The 20,502-nt window shown below is 39.8% G+C and overlaps 1 protein-coding gene across 1 annotated transcript in view; it reads left to right on the top strand.

The window, feature by feature from the left end:
- The window catches only part of GFRA1 (GDNF family receptor alpha 1), a 145,588-nt gene that overhangs the window by 77,984 nt on the left and 47,102 nt on the right, over window positions 1–20,502 (top strand). The window contains exon 4 of the mRNA XM_072870512.1: window positions 11,385–11,724. Within this exon, the coding sequence (XP_072726613.1) occupies window positions 11,385–11,724 (340 nt within the window). The remainder of the gene's footprint in view (window positions 1–11,384; window positions 11,725–20,502) is intronic.

Here is a 20,502-nt window from a genome sequence, read left to right as displayed (position 1 = left end):
CTCCTGCAGTAGACAGTCAATGCGTGTAAGCCATCCCTACCTACACTGGTATTGCTTGAGGCTGGTGTAAGATATGCTTCAGCAACTCTTGAATTAACAGGTTTTGTCTGTCTGTAGTGATCTCCTGAGTACAACTCGTACAGTAACTCTTGGTCAATGGATTTTTTTGTAATCTCCATTTTTTTTTGGATCTGAGAATAAAATACAATCAATTTAGATAACCAGAAAATATGACTTATGTTATGAAGAAGGAATTAGTAGATCGGGGAGGATTGGCTTAAAAGAAGAATGGAGTGATGGGAGAATGACAATCTTCAAGAAATTAAAAAGCCATTGCTAAGAGGAAAGAGTAAAGTTAGGAAGGAAATGGGAATTATGTTGCAGGAAGTGATAGATTAGATACCAGGAAAAAAATCTTAATGGGATGCATAGGGAGTACTGGATAGCTATTTGGAGAGGCTGTGGAGTTATCGAAAAACAGGTTAGAGCATAGATTAGGCAGACAGTTAAGGTGGGAAGAGACCTTTGGAGGTCATCGAGGTCCCACTCAAAGCAGGGCCAGTTTCCACCCTGTAGTCCTTCTATCCAAACTCCGTTTTTCCAGTTTGGCTGCAAGGATTAGTATGGGAGACTGTATCAAAAGGTTTGCTAAAGTCAATGTAAATTGACACTGTGCTCTCCCTCTGCCCACTGAACCAGTCGTCTCAATGTAGAAGGCAGTCAGGCCTGATTTGACCTTGCTAAATCCATGCTGACTGTTTTTCAGCACCTTCTTGTCCTTTACGTGCATGGATATGGCTTCAAGGAGGGCTTTGTCAATGATCATCCCTGTAACTGAACCTAGGCTGACCGACCTGTTAGTCCCTGTATCCTTCTGTTTGCCCTTCTTGAAGATATTTGTGACATTTGCTTTACTCCAGTCGTCAGGAAGTTCCCCTGATCACCAAGACCTATGAAAAGGAGATCAGCCTCACAGTGACATAGGCCAGATCCCTCAGCACTTTTGCATGTATACGCTCTGGTCCTATGGACTTGAGTATGTCTAACACAGCATCAGTCAGGCTTTGTTCTGGCTATAGCTGGTCTTGCTGGGTGGCAGGAGGGTGGATTATTTTATGAAATACCTTCCAACCTTGTGATTCTAATATCAAATATGAATGCCAGCTTTATCATGTATAAGGTCTTGTCTTTCTAGAATTTTCTTCCTGCTCTGACAAGCTCTCCTTCCTCGACATCTCCTTTCTCTGCTTGAATCTAAATGCTGCAAGTTTTTTAGGGCTTTGGGCAGACCAAAGTCTGCCCAGCTGAGGAGTACAGAGAAGTTCCTTGGTTCCTTCACTGTGCATTTATCCATCTGATGAGCTAAATGGAGTTTCCTGTTAGACTTTTGAGGAAGAGTTTTTACATCTCCTGAAAAGAGTTGCTGTGGGTCATACTTGCCTCTTATTTAAAAAAATAAAAAATTTAAATCCTACCAGTTAATTTTTACTTATGCACCATTTGCTGAGCTTCTGCTTGTGCTTTGTCCATGGACAAATTTCATGTGATGCCCAAATGTGGACATAATGTATTTATATTTTTGTTCCTGGTGTTGGAGTTGTACCCATTTGTATGTACATTTATAGTCTAAGTTGAGGGCTTTCTCAGCCCTTTTCCTGTTGTGCCAGACAGTATTCACATTTCTGTCTTTGACCTCTTTCCCTTTGGTTCACCTATTACTCTTTCTTTTGATGTTGAGAAAAAGTGTGGTTCTGTATGTACAAAAGCACCACCTTTTTTAATATATCCTGACAATTTTTACGTGTTCACTTCCCACATTTTAACAGCTTTATTGTTTAATTAAATGAAAAAAGTAAACCAGAAAAATACAGCTTTATTGAAAAAGCAATTCTTGGCATGTAGTTGAAACACTAAAATATGTGTTGGCAGATTGCAAAATATTAAACCTCAAAACAGACCCTATGTTTACAATTTTAGCATATATTATGGCTGAGACTGAAATAGGACAAGGTACAAAATAGTAATAATCATAAGCTTAATATTTTGCATAGTCAAAAATATATAGTTATTTTATTAAAATGCTCTAAAAATCCTTGTTACTATTTTGAAATCCAGTTATAAAGTTTTTTTGAAAAACATTTCAATGTTTTGCTTGAGCCTTTGTGAAAATTTGTTTCCTTTTAGTGTCTCCTCCTTCCATCAGACTTATCATTCCAATCATTCAGATATCTTAGAATTAGCCTTAAGTTAAACAAAAACACATGGATTATTTCTCACACTTATTAATAAATATACAAGTAGCTTTCTTATGAAATGAGACATGCAGCCAAATAGTATTGAGACATTCTGTGTACATATACACGTGTGTATATAAATGTGTCTGGTCTGTATGCATATATATGAGAAAGTTCTAAGCCATTTTAAAGTACGAATATACTGTGCTCTCAGTGTATAGCATTGTGGAACTCCTCCTCTGATTTTGGTGCATCAATGTAAAGAAAGCAAAATCTCATGTTGAATTTAGCTTCAACAACAGGAAGCTAGTGTAGTTAGAAAAAATACCACGTTCAGGGCCAAAAACCTTTCCTCATCCGAAATCTGTGGTTATTTCAGGTTTCAATGCCATAGCTAAGAGCATATCTGGCCCCTTCTTTTCTGTGACTGGCATGACTTCAGGAATAAAGCAATTGTTAGTGAGCAGAGAGAGGACTCTGGAATTTCCTGCACTCCTGCTGTGTAGATTCAAATGCTACGTTTAAATAATGGATGAAGCTAAGATTATTATAATTGATCATTGTATGATTTATATGGAGTAATTATAACTAGGTTGAGAAAGAATTTTCAAAAGCTGGTTTCCTGGTAGCCAGAGCCATTAAATAACAGTGTGCTGCCAAAAAAAATTAGGTGGGAAAGTAGCCACAGAGTTCAGAATGTCTGTCCTCCACCTGATTTATAACTACCCTTATGATGACAGTATCAGCAGTATTTTCTTATTAGGAACAGTAAGAGTTGTTTGAATTGTTTTTCTTATCTTTCTAACACAACTCTGCATTGTTTTAAGCTTAGTCAAGCATAATAACCGGAAAACTGCAAAAATCTAATGTATAACAAAACTAAGAGTTGCAAGAGGTTGAAAAGGTTAATTAAAAGTGTAATGATTGCATTTACTGAGACAGTCCAATTAATCACTTTATTCCAGTGGTCATGTGATATAGAAACTATTGCTACAGATAACTGTTTTCTAGTGCTGGCATACATGGTCTGTGTTCATTAAAATGTGTATTTTTCTACAAATGGAAATTTAACTTTTTCTTTTAAGTTGCTTTTATTTATTTGAAAGTATTTAAAAATAGTAGCTAATGTTTAACCCTGTATCCTCACATAATACTTTCTCCAGCTATACTCCCTCTGAACAGTATGGGAGCATTGCCCCCTTGATACTTGTAGTCTTACAGCCCCATGGGAGGTTTGCTTACAGCTTAATGGGGTTGTAGGTATAGAAGAAATAAAGCACTAGAAATACATCATTATGTAATGTGATCTCTCTGAAACAGTGTATATGACCAACAAAGTGAATTCTCAAGTGTCAACAAGCACATCTAAACGTAGTTTTTACCACATCAACTGGAAAAAGGCAAAAAGAACCTTGAAGGATCAATTACAAGGGTCATAACCTTGTATTATCTGATTTGCTATAATATTCACACAAGCTTTATTGGAATGGAACATAAATTTGAAAAATAGTGAGATTAGAAAGGATTGCAATGCTAGAGCAAGGAGCTAGAAGCTTTCTCCTGGTTTATTTTGCTGGGGCAGCACTTTAGAGGGAGCCCATTATAAGCAGGAGAACAGTAGTTATGTTAACACGGTAATTAATCAAGTCTGAGGAAAAGAGGAAACAAGTTGTGAATTCAATTCTGCAGTAATAAAAAGAAAAGCTGAAAGTTGCCCTGTAAATTGGCATGACTTTGGTAAACAGTCCCTCACTGTGTCTTGAGAACTTGCATGCAGTAAATCACTTCTCATGGCAACTATGTAGGTTTGAATATTTTCACAGGTTTATTCTGTATTTCTGTGTGTGCTAGTTCCTTCTCGATTCTGTTGACTTAGTATTTAGCTAATAATAAAATACTGAACTGTATAACATGAGAGCATATGCAGTAACACATTTTTACTTTGAATATTTTAAGGGGAAATTAATTAGAAGAACTCAGCTGAAACCGTGGCGATAGCCTTCCACATCACAAAACCAGCCTCTGACTCAGTACAGAGCATGAATTGTATATGGAATGACTGAGATCACTCCCTCAGAAAAAAATATATTCTGTATATGGTCCCAGTCATGCATAATCCATCCCTAATGCTAGTGCAGTGTAGATACGTTAAAATGACCTTTACACCCTAAAACTCTTTAGGGTAGAACTGAAGTCGTTGGTGCAGTAATGTGAGAAACAGTGACTGCATCAGTTTGCAACAATTGGAAGTGTCTTTGTTTAGCAGCCTCTGATTTTATTCATACATTTCTGCCTCCTTTGTGAGACACCTTGGGCAGAAAAAGTAAAAGCAGCATTAAAGAACCAAATTCTTGAACTTAGATTATTAAAAATTCAGAATAACTTTAGTGAATAAAATGGATTTAACTATGCTGGTGTGTATATAATGCAACACTGCCGTCCTCAGTACCACATGGAAAATTAGGGACCCCGACATAACCTTTCATTAGATTTGTAGCAGAAATGAAAGGTGATAGATCAGCATATTTGTGAGAGTGAAGACAGAAAGAATTTCAGCAGCAGACCACGATGTTGTTAACACTGGGGAGCAGGGTTTCCTCTCCCTCACTGCTCTCGTGGAACAAAAATTTAAACCAGTTCACTGACGGGTTGCAAGACTTTCCTCTTACATAACCTGTACGTTGAGCAGATGTCCCTCAGCCAACCCACAGGGCTCAGCCTCCTGTTTTTTCTGCTCAGCCTTTCCCCATTGCTCCTCAGAAAAGACTGAAAGTACCAAAGGAAACCTTAAGACATCCTTTCTCCCATTTTTCATCAACAAATATCCAGCATAGGAGTTTTCTCTTGCAGTCTTTATCTGTATTGTCTATTAAATGCACCAGGAAATGGCCAACTAAAGGTATCAGGATGTAACTCTAAATGGAGACAAGAGTCCTGTTAAGTATTAGAGGCCAGATCCAGTGGTGAACTTGGGCAAGGCAAAATGCAGCATGTAGGGCATGTGGCCCTCTTAGTAGAATTAAACATCCAGAAACAGACCAAGAGATAGATTTAGGCACGTAAAGTCATGAGCCTCTGCTTCCAGGTGATATCTAAAGATGCCTAGAATCCTTATAAAGTGCACAGGGAATACTGTGTCAAAAACCGAAAACAACAAAAAAAACCCAACCCCAAACAACCAACAAAAAACCCTGCACAATAAATCTATAGATGGACAACAAGAAATACAGAAATAGATTTGTTGGAAGACTTTGAACCCGAGGAGCCAGATTCACAGCCTCAAGCAGGTGCATCTGTCCACACAGCAATCGGTGTACGCTCCTGGTAGTAGAGAGCCACTCTTCTTTTAATGGGCACCTAGCAGAGGATGTCATGGTGCTTTAGTCATTAAGTTAGTGATCAGAATAGTCTTTGAGGACGTGGGATGCCTGGGCTCTGTGCTCTTCTCTATGGGTTTTCACAAAGCCTGGGAGGCTACCCTATGGATTAGGCAGTAGGTTGGTCTGGAAGGAAAGGGAGGAGCTGTGGTATCGAAAGGATTAAGTTTTTTTAGAAGGGATTAGAAGAAGAGAGCACAAGTAGGATCACACCTCTGCAGACTTACAATTAAGGGAGTCATCTTCAGGTTTCCAGTCATTGCTCTTGTAAGAGAAATAACTCTCCTGGGTGCAGGCCAGAACCCAGCAATCTGCCTCCCAGGGAGAGCTCTCCTCCTTGGGCTGAAGCATCATGTTCTTTCCTGTGTTTTGCAATATGCACTATTTCCCGTGCACCTTCCTGAGAAGGCTCTACAGTGAGATGTTTGAGAACCCCTCTGGGAGATGAGAACAGTGGTTCTGAGTCTCCAGGTCAGGGAAAGCATTGAACCAAAGTCTTCTAGATCCTGACTGATGATTCATCAGTGGAGTCTCATAAAAACCAAGGCCAGGGTGTTTTGAAAAAGACTTTGGGTATAGCAGTTGTGCAGAACGTGGTAGTGATGAACACTTCTAAATCATGTCTGTTGGTTCGCACTAAGCAATGTAAATGTTTTTGATCGCTATAGAGCTTGGACAGGAGATAGTCTTTACCTCCTCAAGTGGATTTATGGGTGTATTCAGGAAAGAATTCTAGGGACCAGTGGAATTTGCATTATCAAAGACTTGCATGCCCAGGACTGGGGAGGACTGACCAGGAATCTAAAATGTCCCAGCTTTGGTCTCAGCAACCTAAAGTCTCGGTTTAGGCCATTTTGTTTTAGGTCCTTTTGTTGCTCTAGCCCTGGGTGTGCTCTTCTGCACACAGGAGTCAGCCTCAATATCCTTGTCACCTGGTGTACCTACTGCTGCCATCTATTGTAATTTCAACATACATATTGTTGTATTTGGTAGTACTCTGAAAGCCCTGGGTATAGCTGGTAATTTATTAGTCTTAATTTTAAAAATTAAAGCACCTGCTTATCATGATTATGGAAAAGGTTTGAAGTAGGCCTGACTGTTCTGTAAAGGCTGAGTAGAAGACAAGCAGAACCTTAGAATAACATGAACATGTATGTGCATCAGTCTCATGATTTCTCAGGTATGACTTGTTTTTTCTCTGCCATTTGGGATTAGAAATAATTTGTCCTGGAAAATGATAGTTTATTTGAATCCATTAAGATGCAGATGACAATATTTCCCATGCTTTCCTTATTTTTTTAATCTGTTCTTCTTACAAAGCAGAAGTACTTCAGTGAACCCCATAGCGACACTTTTGTTAAAGTGGGATCATGGTTCTCCTCTTTAGTCTAGTCGTTTTTTGTTTCCTACATGCCATATTCTGCACCTGCATTGAAGTAGGCCCATAGCCGTGTGGTCACCTCTATCACTTGGTAATTTTGCCTTCCATCACATTAACATTTACTGCTCTCTTTACAGCATTCCCTCCACTAAAGACCCTAGAAAACCTACTAATGCTAATTACTTGCAAATAGTAATTGTAATTTTAATGGCAACCTCAGTAAATTGCTTTTTATGTACTGTAAGAAAATTGAAAAGTAAGTGTCCATTTTGCTGTTTAATAAGAATCTTATAGAACAAGTAATAGTTCTTTCACTCCTTCCATTTAGTGGGAGCACGAATAAGAAGCTACCAATATCCACTGAGAATCCCTTCTTGTGCACCATCGGGTTAACAGGAGTTGAGGAGACAGCCAAGGGCTCAGTAGGTGCAGAAATGAAATAGAAATGGAAATGCAAGGAAGATGAAAGATTAAGGTGAAGAGACTGTAAAAGAGGCTGAAGCATAAGGAAGATCACACAGGGCAGAGGAAGCCCTATTAAAGCTTTAGAAACATCTTTGGATAAAAGACTGGAGCGTTTGGCTGGCTTCTTTCTGCTGTCGTATGGGAGCTTGAGTCCAGAACTGTTGCAGCTGTAACGATGTTGGGCCAGGGTCGGGGGGGTTCAGGAGATAACAAATAGCAAAGTGGTAACACCTTATACTGTAATACAAGGCCTGCTTTTCATCAGTAAAATTGGTCAGAAAAACATCTCACCTTGCATGCACGTGTTACATATGCAGTAGAAGAGCTGTGAGCCGGTGATCCATGTAGGGGTAAGTTAGCATCAGTAAGCCAATTATTGCTGACCCAGAGTTTTTGCACATACAGCAAACTGCCTGGTAGGAGGACGTTTTTAGGCATCCTAACTATGGATGTTGGGAGCTGCTGCCTTCCCACCAAGGCAGCAGCTCCTGGCTCTGGCTGTGTTCTGCCATGACTCTGCCAGCACCACATCAGGGTAGCACCCGTAGCAGCGAAGCAGCTCGCAGCCGCTGGTGACTTCTGCTGGGAGGCGGCATCCCGGTGTTTGCAGACCTGCTCTGCTGGGCCCCTTGCCGCGGGTGCCTCAGTGCCTCGCACACAGGCATGAGGCATCACTTTATCGCCTGCCTGGAAGTAACTTACCTCCCAGTCTGCAGTGATTTGGCAGGAGCGGAGAGCTGCGTGGTTTGGCAGAGATTTCCAGAATGGGCCCAAGGCAAAGCAGACTTGGGACAGAGGAAGCTCTGGGTGGGGAAATGGTGCTAGGAAGGAATCGTTACTTGTCCCAGGCTGCTGCTCTGACCGCCCTCAATCCATATCCAAGTGCCCCAAGAGAGGGGGGAACTGAAAAAGGATCTCCTTACACAGACTTTTCCCAAAGGATACTGGCAGGAAAAGTAGCTCTGGATTAGATCCATTTGCTCTTAACGTAGTCAGTACCTAGTGAGAGCCAAACTCCCGCCTGTCTTAATAATTTAAGCTTTGCAGAACAGAAGCTGGGTGAAATTTTGACCTTATATATTACTGCTGCGTAAGGAATCCTCAGAAACACTCTCAGTCTTGTTAACTGTTTGTTGTTACCACAGGATTTAGGAATAATTATAGTGTACTTTTGCAATAAAAATAAAGCATAAAGTGTGTTCTGGATTGTAAATTTTGCATTGAAACATGATTTAAAAGCTTGGGAGAAGCTGGCATTAATAAGAAGAGTTGGTTTAGACAGTTTTGTTTAATTCAAATGCAGTTGATGCATATCTCTTATGTGCTGTACATTAGTCTTGGTTTTAAAAGGTAGAAATAATTTGTATAATGTGATGATAAATATGCCAGAAACAATACCTAGAGACATACGTATCAAAATAGAAAAGGCAAGTGGCAAGTTACAGCCAGGGGTAGTTCTAGAAAAAAAAACAACCAAACACCAAAAGACCTGGTCCATGTGCAGAGTTGACATGTAGAGGAATGCGAGTCTTGGGTAGATATAAATTATACGAATGATATGAAAGAGCATAATTATTGTTTATGAACAATTTGCACCTAATTCAACTTTCATCCAAGATAGCGTCCACTGCTGTTTGTGTGGTCAGTGAATTGGCTTGTGCTCTATTTTTTAAAAAGATTGATTAACTTGTCCCTTTTGATTTCTGAGGTGTTCATATTCACCGTGCTTTTTAATTTTCTATCAGCATTTACTACATTTTAGACCCTTAATGGAAAACATGTGTATGATTACCAGCAAAGAGGTGCTTTATTATATCTTGGGTTTTCTTTCAAAGAATGCTTTATAATATATCATACAGTAAGCTGATGTCTGTTCGTATTGAAATGCCCCATTCAGAGCTCTTCCACGGAATCTTGTTTGAAAGAGTGGAATTCAGCAGTTGACTCCCAGGCACAAATAACCATGTAATTACTCTGCAATCACATAGTAATTAGCATGTACTATTCATATATTGCATAATTATATGCCCTGCAGATTACATAGTAATTATATTTGTACTTAACATATAATTCTATATACTGTATAAAAAAAAACTTTGAGAGTTCATAGTTAAGATTATAGTTGTATGCTAATGTAATACAACATTTTATATAAAAATGTTACAATTTTATGAGAGGGTTGTATTTTGGATATTTCATCTCTTCTGCATCTGGTGTTGCTTAAACTGTGGTAGGCTGCTATTATAAGAAATGCTTGGCTCTGTTAATTTGTAGCCAAATGTTGCATGTTTATAATTTTGTAATTTGTGAACATAAGAAGCAAAAAGTTGTGGTTTATTGTGCAAGAAACTGGGATTGGGAAGACTTGGAGTACGAATGTTGAATGTTAAATTTACAAAGGTTAAATGTATGAACCCACTGAACGTAGTTACAGCATACTGCTAGAGTGAAAGCTCTAATGCTACTTATGCATTGCGTTATTTCTGGATATGTAAGATATATGGGATAGTAGCAGGTGATATATCTGTATAAGGTGAAGTGTGTGCTAGCATCCAAGGACCATCTCAGGCATAGTCATTCACCAAATGCAGTACCTTGGTGCACCATGTCAGCCAAGCTACATCATCTTTTCCTGATGTGGAAAAAGAGAAAAGGTTGATGTCCCCATCTGGGAATGGGAGGCAGAGTAGTAGGAGAATGGAGAGGAGTGGCACTGAGTTGTAGAAGGACCTTGGACTGAGTTTTTGAGAAAAGGTGGAAGATCTAGAAAAAAAGCTTTTTTTTAAGAGGAACTTAGAGATTTGTAGATCATTTGAGATGTTTTATCTTTGGCCATCCCCCCTAAGAGGTTGCTGCAGAGCTTTAGATATTTCCAAAATGTTTTGTTCAGCTTGCAAGTTCTGTAGCATTGGGAAGTTAATGTATTTTCTTGGATCTGTGACGTTGGCATTCCTAATATCTAAAGCAGCATTACAATTATTGTTAATTGAATTTTGCATTCTAATGCCAGTTGCCTTCATTTTCAAGCAAAGCATATATTGGGTTTTAATATCTGGGTAATGTATTGCAAAATTAAATGTGTAACTATAGTCTTAACTTTTATCTGAGTTTAATTTTTTCTATAACTTCTTGCAGTGTGTGCATGTGTCTGTGTGAGAGAGACATTCTCATTTCAAAATGTTTCTTTCGCAGCCACTTGTTAATTCTACGCCAGCTTTTTCAAAGCTTGTCAACTTCGTTAACACTTCCAGGGTTCAGGTGGCATCCATAGATCTTATAACAATGTCTTTAACTAAGCATGGAGCTTAGGGGCCTTGTGGATGGCCTTAGAGAGCTCACAGTCATGGGGCTGCACCTGCTTTCCTTTCTGTCTGGGTGGGCTGTTTTTATACCTCAAAAACCGTAGTAACAGGCATGTGGCTTTTATGTTCTGCAGAGTACAACAATTACATTTAAATGTCGTTACCTGGTGTAGACACTGAATGTCATTTACACTGTTCAAGGAAAAGATAAAAAATATCAGAGCTTTCCAAAACCAGAGTTAGGAGCCCACGTTTTCATCGTGTTCTTGTGTGATGGGCCAAAAGTATAACTTCCAATGTACCAGTGATTTTAATAGCTTTTTAGTGAGGCTAAGTCTTACCCAATATTCATCCTGCATGTCTGCTACAACGAAGAAGTGCAGCCTGCCCAGTGTACCCGTCATTTATTTGCCAGCGTTCTGATCTTAACGCATGCCTGTGCTCTTGTTCACTCGTTAAACCATTACCCTAAGAAACATAAGGACTGGTCGCAGTTTCTGGCACTGAAAGTTTTGTATGTAAGAAATATATAATCAGGATCTCATTAACAGTGAAATAAACACAAACATCAAAACACAATATAAATGTGACGCATTTCTTACTGCTGTTGTGTTGTTTTTTCTAGTGGAGCCAGTACTTTCAAAGGGGAACAATTGCTTGGATGCAGCAAAAGCTTGTAACCTAAATGATACCTGCAAGAGGTTCAGATCTGCTTACATAACCCCCTGCACCAGCAGCACGTCTAATGAAATCTGTAACAAGCGGAAGTGTCATAAGGCCCTCCGGCTATTTTTTGACAAAGTTCCCCCAAAGCACAGCTACGGGATGCTCTTCTGCTCCTGTCGAGACGTAGCCTGTACAGAAAGGAGACGGCAGACTATTGTTCCTGTGTGTTCATATGAGGACAGGGAGAAACCAAACTGCCTGAATTTACAAGAATCCTGCAAGAAGAATTACATCTGCAGGTAAGATAGCACATGGCAGGGGAGTGATTAATGAGGTACCAGAGAGAACTTTTTGGTACTGCTGGATTTGCCAGGAGTAAGGGTCAGAATATCCACTAGGGAAAAGGATGAGTCAGGGAAAAAGCAAATGCCTCTGACATCCATAACAGAATGACAAAAGCCTGCGTCTGGTTACAGTGTGTGCCTTCTCCAAAACTGTTCACAGCTACTCCCTCGCATTGTGGAGGAATCTTTAAACCGCCAGTTTAATTTTTACAGATTTTTGTTGGAAATATTTTCATTAGGTGTCTCTATGAAATGATGTCTCAGAATGATTTTGATGTCCCATTAGTGACCAGGTGAAAATAGAATTATTCATTATAAAGGGATTTATTTTCATTGTCATCTTACATGTGAGCACTAGTAACTGTGAATACAAGCCACATGTTGGACTTTATAAACGGTCACAATACACAGACTACTCGTGGGTTTTTTCTTCATTGGAGAAAAAGGAGTCCACACTTGTAGACTAGATCCCACTATCTTCATAGAGCTGTTTTGCCTTGGAGTTGTTTTATCTCCCTTCCCCTGACAAGAGTGCTGGGCTGATGCAACTGGAGGGTCATTGATTCACTGACCTAATTCCCAGCCTCTTTCCTCTGTGTGCTCAGCCCGCAGAGGCAGCGCAGAGCGCGGCTTCACAGGACAAACTGGGACTTTCGCCGTCATTGAGTTCCCTCCAGGTTGCCACACAACGCTTATTCAGTGGCATACAGGACCTCCTCTGCCCTTAGGAAATGCTTTATTCCTACTTAGCATTGTGTATGTTTATATTAGAATGTTGTGCTAATGTCATATTTATGAAGTTATGCCCAAGAATCTTGCTCATTTCTAATGTGTAAATTCCTTCTAGATAATCCAATTCTATGAATTAGCAAGCAAGGAAATAAACACTACTGTAAAATGTCAAGGACACTGAAGATATGATATAAATCTTAATAAGTACTTACATTTGCCTGGTGAAATATTTACTTTGAAGCTTGTTTATGAGATCTCCACTGCTGATCTTAAGCGTTTAGCTGTAGCACCTCAGATGTGCCTGAGTGTTGTTCAGAGGTGAGGAGGTGAGCAGTGCCCTACCCTCGATGGCTCAGGGGAAATCTGGAGCCAGTTTCCTGCTGACCCAAATTAAAGCAGATTTAAATCAGAGCAGGGTTCTCATTTCAGTCCAGTGAGTTGCATTCAGCAACTTCATAGCTGATGCTATTGCTGTTTATGAAAGCTGGATACATGTAGTCTCAGAACCACCTGTTTTCCATTTCCATGTTGTGCCATTAGTCTTTTTGCATATATATATTGTCTTCCCTATACACAGGCCCTGTTAATTAGTAGAGTTACAGTATCTTTACTGTGTTTTCTGCCAAACTTCCAGTGTGTTACAGTGCCAATGAAATGGTAGAGAGGATTTTATAGGGACACTGCTTCCTATTATCCAGGCTGTAGTGTTCAGGAATTAGTTAAATTAGCACCATTACTTCTCTCATGTCTGTGTTTTCCTTTGGTCAGCTTTGATCTAATGTTTTCTCAACAACTAGGTTTTTAATGGAATTTTGTTTAATTTGACTTCACGAGACTGGTGTTGTGCTTTCTCCGTTGCAATGCTGCAGAGGAAAGCTTGGTAAAATATCTGCTCCCATTGCCCTAAGTTGCAGCCAGCACTGGGGTGAAAATGGATTTCTTTACTGGTGCTTCTTCTGGCTTCTTTTGCTTTAAAATTCCCAAATTAAAAAGTTTGGACTCTTCCAAGGCTCAGTGAAACCTGGCTGTGAGCGCGAGGGGCAGCACTGGTACAAGGGAACGGGTGGGCAAGTGCCTGCGGGGTCTGGGGCAGAGTCAGAGAGTGCAGCGCTTAGGTCCTATGCCTGGAGGTAAAGCAAGCTTGATGTGTTGCTGAGAGTCATCTCACATAGGTGTTAATACCTCCTGGGCTGTCTAAACTGCTACCGTATTTAATACCTTCCCTCTGTCATGGAGAGGAGGGATTGGCAGCAGAGCTATTGCAGCCTATCCATAATAAGGTGAAAGACTTTCTGTCTCTGTGACTTGTTGTGCACTTAGAGGGAGTTGGTGTGATTTGTTCCCCTTGTCCCGCTGGAAAACAGGGACTTGGACAGGGGAGGAGAGAAAGGGGAGAAGATCTCCTCCCTGCTATTGAAAGTATTGGCACTGATAAGTATCAGTCTACATAGTAATCCCAGATAAGTTTAGAATAATTAAAAGCAGTAGTCAGTAGGCATACAATTCTAACTCTGATAACTTCTATTTCATTTTGAAATCAGAAAGAGTATCTAAATGGGAAAATAATTTGAGAATATCTTCTGCCTACTGAGAAACCGAGTGGTTTAGAAACTATTATTTGCATGCCTATTACATCTATTAAAGCTTCTTCATAATGCTAGTTAAGACAAGGGGGACAAGTCCTAAAGGGTTTCTGAAAGTACACTCGCAAATGATTTACAAAAGCTGCTTACTCAGAAACGCAAGATTTGAATCTGCCCATACTCTGTACAAAATATCAACTGGGCCTGTGCAAACAAGTATTTAAACATTCAGTTCTGGATGCTCTTTAAAAGCTTTGTCCTGGATGCATATCTCACTGGATCTGTTTTTGAAACAGAGTTAAGAGCAGGGAAGTGATGTGGTCAAACTGCAGGTACCACAAACTGAGATGGCAGGACACTTTTTTATTCATTAATCTATCTGTTATGTAACATAAACTCTCGATCGACGGAAAAAGAGACCAGAAATGTCAAGAAATGCAAATAAGTTCTGGCTTATGTAAACAGTCCTAATTTTTCACCTTCATCAGGATACTGAATGGTTCACTTTCATTATCATTTTACTGCTGCCTCTACTTGTATCCCAGTCCATATCCAGCTTTGAAACCAATTGGAGTCTCTCAGGCATGCCTGTCAATGCTCACTGAAAAGAAAAGCAAAAAAACCCAAAGAACAAAAAAGAAGCCATTAGAGTTCTTTTTTATTATGATCATAAACAAAAATTCTAAGGAAAGTCAATATACTGTCAAAAACTTTCATCAATGATGTTGTCCTGGAATAGCTCAAACCTCTGAGGTTTGAAGTGGTCCTGTTCTGATCACTTCAGCCACCAATTAAACATCAGAAGGTTGACCGGCATATTTTAAAAATATCTTTCTGCTGTAAATGCAGGGCAGTGTGCTTCACTTTTGCCAGTATCACATTCGACAGTATTTCAAATACTATTTTCTTTGAGTAATGAAAGTGTGAGTCATTAGTTTGGTCTTTTTAATAATCTGTGTTTTGAATTTGCATGCTTCCTCTGTGTCCTGGATGTGTTCAGAAGGCACTGACCAGAATGATAATGATACAGACACATTATTTATTAAAAGAACAGTATCAATCCACTCACGTGCTGCAAAGATCTGAAAAGAAGGGTAGCATAAAATGAGGCAATTTTTGTTAATATAAGAATCTAGTAACAGCATGCTTCTTGTCCTCCACAATACTATATTCAAAATGGTTGGTCAAATCATTGAGGCTCATTTTTAAGGTGAAATAGCCAGAAAGTAGTTATTTACTAATTTCGGAAGACAGCTGTTTGGACCTTTTTTTTGGCTAAAATAAATACTATTCTTAATGTTTTGCCTTTAGCTCTGTAAAAAGCACATGTTGCTGGCTACAGCTATTTGATACTGAAAAAAAAAAAGATAAAATGGCTGCATAATATATTTAAATAACTTTTCCTTGTGGGATGGCTAAAGGATAATAATGAAATGTCCTATTAGGTTTCAGTAGATGGGTCATCTCCCTGAAAATACAATAAAGATATTTTGACACTGTGTATTCAGAGAGCTAAATCTTTATAAATGTGCTTTCATTGTGCTTACCTCTTGACCAGTTTCTGGTCACCTATCCTATCCAGTCTTAATTTTGTTGCAACAACACATTCAATTCTGTATGAAAGAAATCTGCATCTACAGGTATAAGAACACCGTGTGAAGATATGCAAACATTTTCATCCGTGCATAAAAGAGTTCATCCACAGTAAAAGCTAGAACAAAAGCTCAGCTGCTTGCTACATTTCCTGAAAACATAAGAAACTTGCCAAGAAATTAATTTTCCTTCTTTATATTCTGTTGAACATTTTTAATGATAGTTTACCATGGAAAGGGAGTCACTGTATCTGTGCTCCTTTTCCATAAGGCATGGGCAAATCTACAAGTGCTTTATACCAGTACCTGTTTCTAAAAGTGGCTTCTCTGCATAAGACTTCTGGGCTGTTCCTGCAACATGTGCCATTACTGACTGCAAACCCCACACCCTCATGGATAAGATTTGCCAGAGGAGGGGGTGGTTCAACCCTGTAGGCAAGTCTGTGATGAGGTGTTAGAAATGTGCAGTCAGCCTTTTTTGTCCTGCTATAGGAGAGGGGGACCCCAGGACCCTGTGTTAGGAGAGAGCCTTCTTCAGTTACAGAATTAACAAGTAGCAGCGAGGAGTGCTCTAAAGGGAAGTGTGGGGGGAGACGGAAGAAAGGAAGAAGAAATATGCTCTTTTCCTCAAATTTTCTATTCCTTAGACTTCTCTTTCATTTTTCTTACTTTCTCCCTTACTTTTTTCTCATGCCTCTTCCCCTTGCTTGGTCTCCTTTCATCTCCTCTTTCCAGATTTCCCAGTCATTATCTGACTTTCACTGCCTCTCTGCCGCATTTGAATTCTCTCTATTATGGCCACTTACAGTACCTCCTTACCTGCTCCTCTGCGTGTTGTTCTTTTCCTCCCTCAATATCCTGCCACAGTCCAGTGATCATCTGTAATTCAGCAAATGAGAGGGAAAACATGGGTGCTACCTCCCTTTCTGAGCCTTGTAGATTATATTGGTTATGTCATGGTTTAACCCCAGATGGCAACTGAGCCCCACAGAGCCACTCGCTCACTCCCCCCTGGTGGGATGGGGGAGAGAATCGGAAGAGTAAAACTGAGAAAACTCATCAGTTGAGATGAAGACAGTTTAATAGGTAAGGCAAAAGCCACGCACACAAGCAAAGCAAAGCAAGGAATTCATTCACCACTTCCCATGGGCAGGCAGGTGTTCAGCCACCTTCAGGAAAGCAGGGCTCCATCACATGTAACGGTGACTTGGGAAGACAAACGCCATCACTCCGAATGTCCTTCCCTTCCTTCTCCTTCCCCAGCTTTATATGCTGAGCATGACGCCATATGGTATGGAATAGCCCTTTGGTCAGTTGGGGTCAGCTGTCCCAGCCGTGTCCCCTCCCAGCTTCTTGTGCCCCCCCAGCCTGCTCGCTGGTGGGGTGGGGTGGGGAGCAGAAAAGGCCTTGACTGTGTGTAAGCACTGCTCAGCAGTGACAAAAACATCCCTGTATTATCAACACTGTTTTCAGCACAAATCCAAAACATAGCCCCATACTAGCTGCTGTGAAGAAAATTAACTCTATCCCAGCCAAAAACCAGCACAGGTTACAGTTCAATTGGCCAGCTACTAAGCTTGACTGCTCAGTCTCAGACTGGATCTAGCTTTACGTGATAAAAGGACACTTAGTGGATATGTTCATGAAGGACACAGTAGCATTATACAGTTCTGTATAACAGAGCTGGATTTGCATCTCTCCAGGGTATTTATATCAGTTTGGCACTCAAAGCTGTCTGGCAGCTCCTGGAGCTGATTGTTTTGCTGTGGGTATGCAAAACCAGGACAACAACATAGATTTTGTAATACTGTTAAGGACATTAAAACAGGGACACTCTTGATTTCTAGAGACGTGCAGGCTATGCCTATATTGTAAGTTTGGAGACTGAGTCAGGGAGTGGGCAAAAAACCTTGCGTGCTGCCTGACTCACCCTGCACTAGATGTAGGATGTCTGCAGTGTAACAGGGTTAGCCTGAGCTCAGGCTACCTGCAAACCCGCCCTGCTCTCTCTCTGCTCGACATCGGGAAAGCTCTGTGCCTGCAAAATACCTAGTGGGTTAGGAAAAAATGTAAAGCTACCTTTCAGCCCATATACTGCAGCATGCCCACAAGCTCACCTCACATCTATAAGCATAGCCTGAATTTGAAGAAGAATTATTTTTATATGTATATGTATATACAAGTGTATGCATATATGCACATATTGCTAGAGATACCGTATTTATTTAAGTGAAAAAAACTCAGGTATTAATTCATTTTAATGAATTTTTAGTGAGGAATGATCACAGTTCAGAAAATTCAAAAAATGGGATCTGGGGGGAGATGGGACAGAAGCTGGTGTGCTCTGCAGAGGAAACATGATGGTGTAGTGGAGTATGTGTGTGGGGAATTGCTAGCCTGGAAAAAAATATTAATGCAGTCTCTGCAAAATAAGCAAAACCCCTTTCAAGTCAAGGCAAAGTAAAGATAGAAAATGCTGCAATATTGTGTTATTTTCTTCCCTTCTTGTCCTTTGCATGATTCATTACATTGATGTCTTTCATTAGCAGAGTAAAATAGACAGAGTATTACTCTCTCCTCCCCCCCATAAACAAAGGTAATTTTACATTTCTTCCCTCTGAATAAAACTGTGAATGAATCAAGCAGTTCCTCCTTAAAATATATCCATAAATCCCTTTGGAATCAAAAAATCAGAACACCCAGCAAAACAAGACTGCTTTGTCCCTGTTAAAGTGTAGATGGATCTCATTCTGCAGTGCCAGGATCTGCTTGGCCAGTCCTCATTTATAGTCCCTCTGTTCTGCTTAAGAGGGTCTTGGAGATTAAAACCTTGCTGGGTGATTGACATTTCTCCAAAAGAAGCAAAGATGCAAGGATATAGTAATTAGAAAAATGGCTCAGCTTTATTCCTGCACCCAACTTTCACATCACTTTGTGCTTTAACAACGAAGAGAGCCCACGCACAGGGGGTTTATGCTCCAAGAAGCAGTAACTAGACGGTATCTTTATGCTGAGGTCCCTTGTCAGGCAAGCTTGAAACTCTCCAAAAGGCATCCCTTCAGTCAGCTAGAACCTCTGCTGATTCCTGAAACCCAGTCTCCATGAAAAGAGAGCATAATTCTTTTGTGCCCATTATCTGTAAAACACAAGTTATGCCTCAACATTTTCAGAGCCGTTTGATTCAGACGACTTCTGTTTTCATGGTGTGGCTTTGGCAGTATCCCTGATGTGGCTGAAGTCCTGCTAGTCCTTTCTGGTTACTTTTAAGGTTAAGAACAAACCATGGCACTGAATATTCATTATTACCTCTCTACAAGGTTGAAAAAGTGAAAGAGGGAATAAAGCATGTGTGTGTGAACATACATCAATCATAAAATAAACTCGGATACAAATGATTACAGTTTTATAAGCCATATTTAGATACCCTGCCTTCCATGTCAGTCCCTTTTTAGCCAAAACGATTCAGTGGGCTGAAGTACTCACAGCCAGCAGTAAACTTTAGCTCTAAGAACTTGGGGGCATTTGTATCATCCAGATGTGGTCCTTCATCTCTGTGTATCCTTTTGTCTGAAAAGGCTTGTTTAGCTATTCTAAGTGAGAAAGGAAAACTGCCTGTGTAATATAAGAAATGAGAAGATTACAGATTAGAAAGATGAGCCAGAAGGGGGTTACAGCAGGGCAAAAGTGACCCATTTTGTTTTGTTCATTTATCATGGGATAAAGATTAAACTACATATATTAATGAAGTAGTTTCACTCATGTTTAGTCAAAAATATTGAAGTCCAGGAAAGTTAAATTTGGCATTAAACTTTAATAGAGATCTAAATTTGGAGCTACTCATGTTCTTACGGATAAGCAAGCACTTAATTGCTTTGCTGGATGGGGTTCCAGTAAGAGTACAGCTACCGCTGATTTGTTGAATTGTTAGCTGAGAGATTTTTTGTAGAGAGCAGGAGTTTAGCTTCCACCGGTTTGCATGAGTAGTTTCCACCCACTAATCTGTTAAATCTGGTGAAGAGAAGATTTTTGATCCTTTTTAATGTACACCCAGTCATATTTGGCTAACTTGCTGTTTCTGGGGCAAAGAAAGGGCGTATATATCACACAATAACATTTTCTTTAATAAATGAGAATGTTTTCTCATTTACCTCAAACCACGTATATGCTACAGGCAAGAAGCTGCTGTATGTTTAATGTGAATAACAGAACTATTATATCATGTCCATTCCCAGTCTGCTTCCTCTGACACCAGTGACTTCAGTGGATTTATTCCAGGGATGAATTTGGCTATTCCTGTTCCATGTAGGTAAATCTTCAGGCAGTGCTAATTAAAAGAATGTCAACTGATTTTACCATTCCATTATGCTGGACTTTGTAAAGGTTATTTATATCATTCTACATCAGGCCCCAGTGAGAGAATATTTCTGGTGGCAGTTCATCTATTAAAATAGCTGCAAGAAAATGTAAGCACTGGAACTAAAAATAAAACTTTGTTTCTCAACAGAGCAAGTGACAGCCACATGCATATTTTCAAATTTTAACATTTTAGTGTTTACTGAATAGAAATTGCATTGCTTTCATTATGTTTTAAGCACCACCATGGTACTGATGGAGTAACTACTGTTACATGGAAGCCTGATGTAAACGTACCAGTATCCGCAAAGACTTCTTGGCAGAGGTACTGGTTGTTTCCTATGCTTTGATTATCTGCTGGATTTAAAACAAGTGACACAGAAAAGGTTTTCTGGTGTGTGTTTACTGTTGAATATAGTTTTTTTGTGTGAGCTGACTGCGACCCTTGCCTAAGATTATTAATGGATGACCTG

Source organism: Ciconia boyciana, chromosome 8 (genome assembly GCF_034638445.1).
Source record: "Ciconia boyciana chromosome 8, ASM3463844v1, whole genome shotgun sequence".
In the NCBI taxonomy this organism is placed as follows: Eukaryota; Metazoa; Chordata; class Aves; order Ciconiiformes; family Ciconiidae; genus Ciconia; species Ciconia boyciana.
Note: the sequence above shows the minus strand (reverse complement) of the source record. Positions and strands in the feature narration are given on the sequence as shown.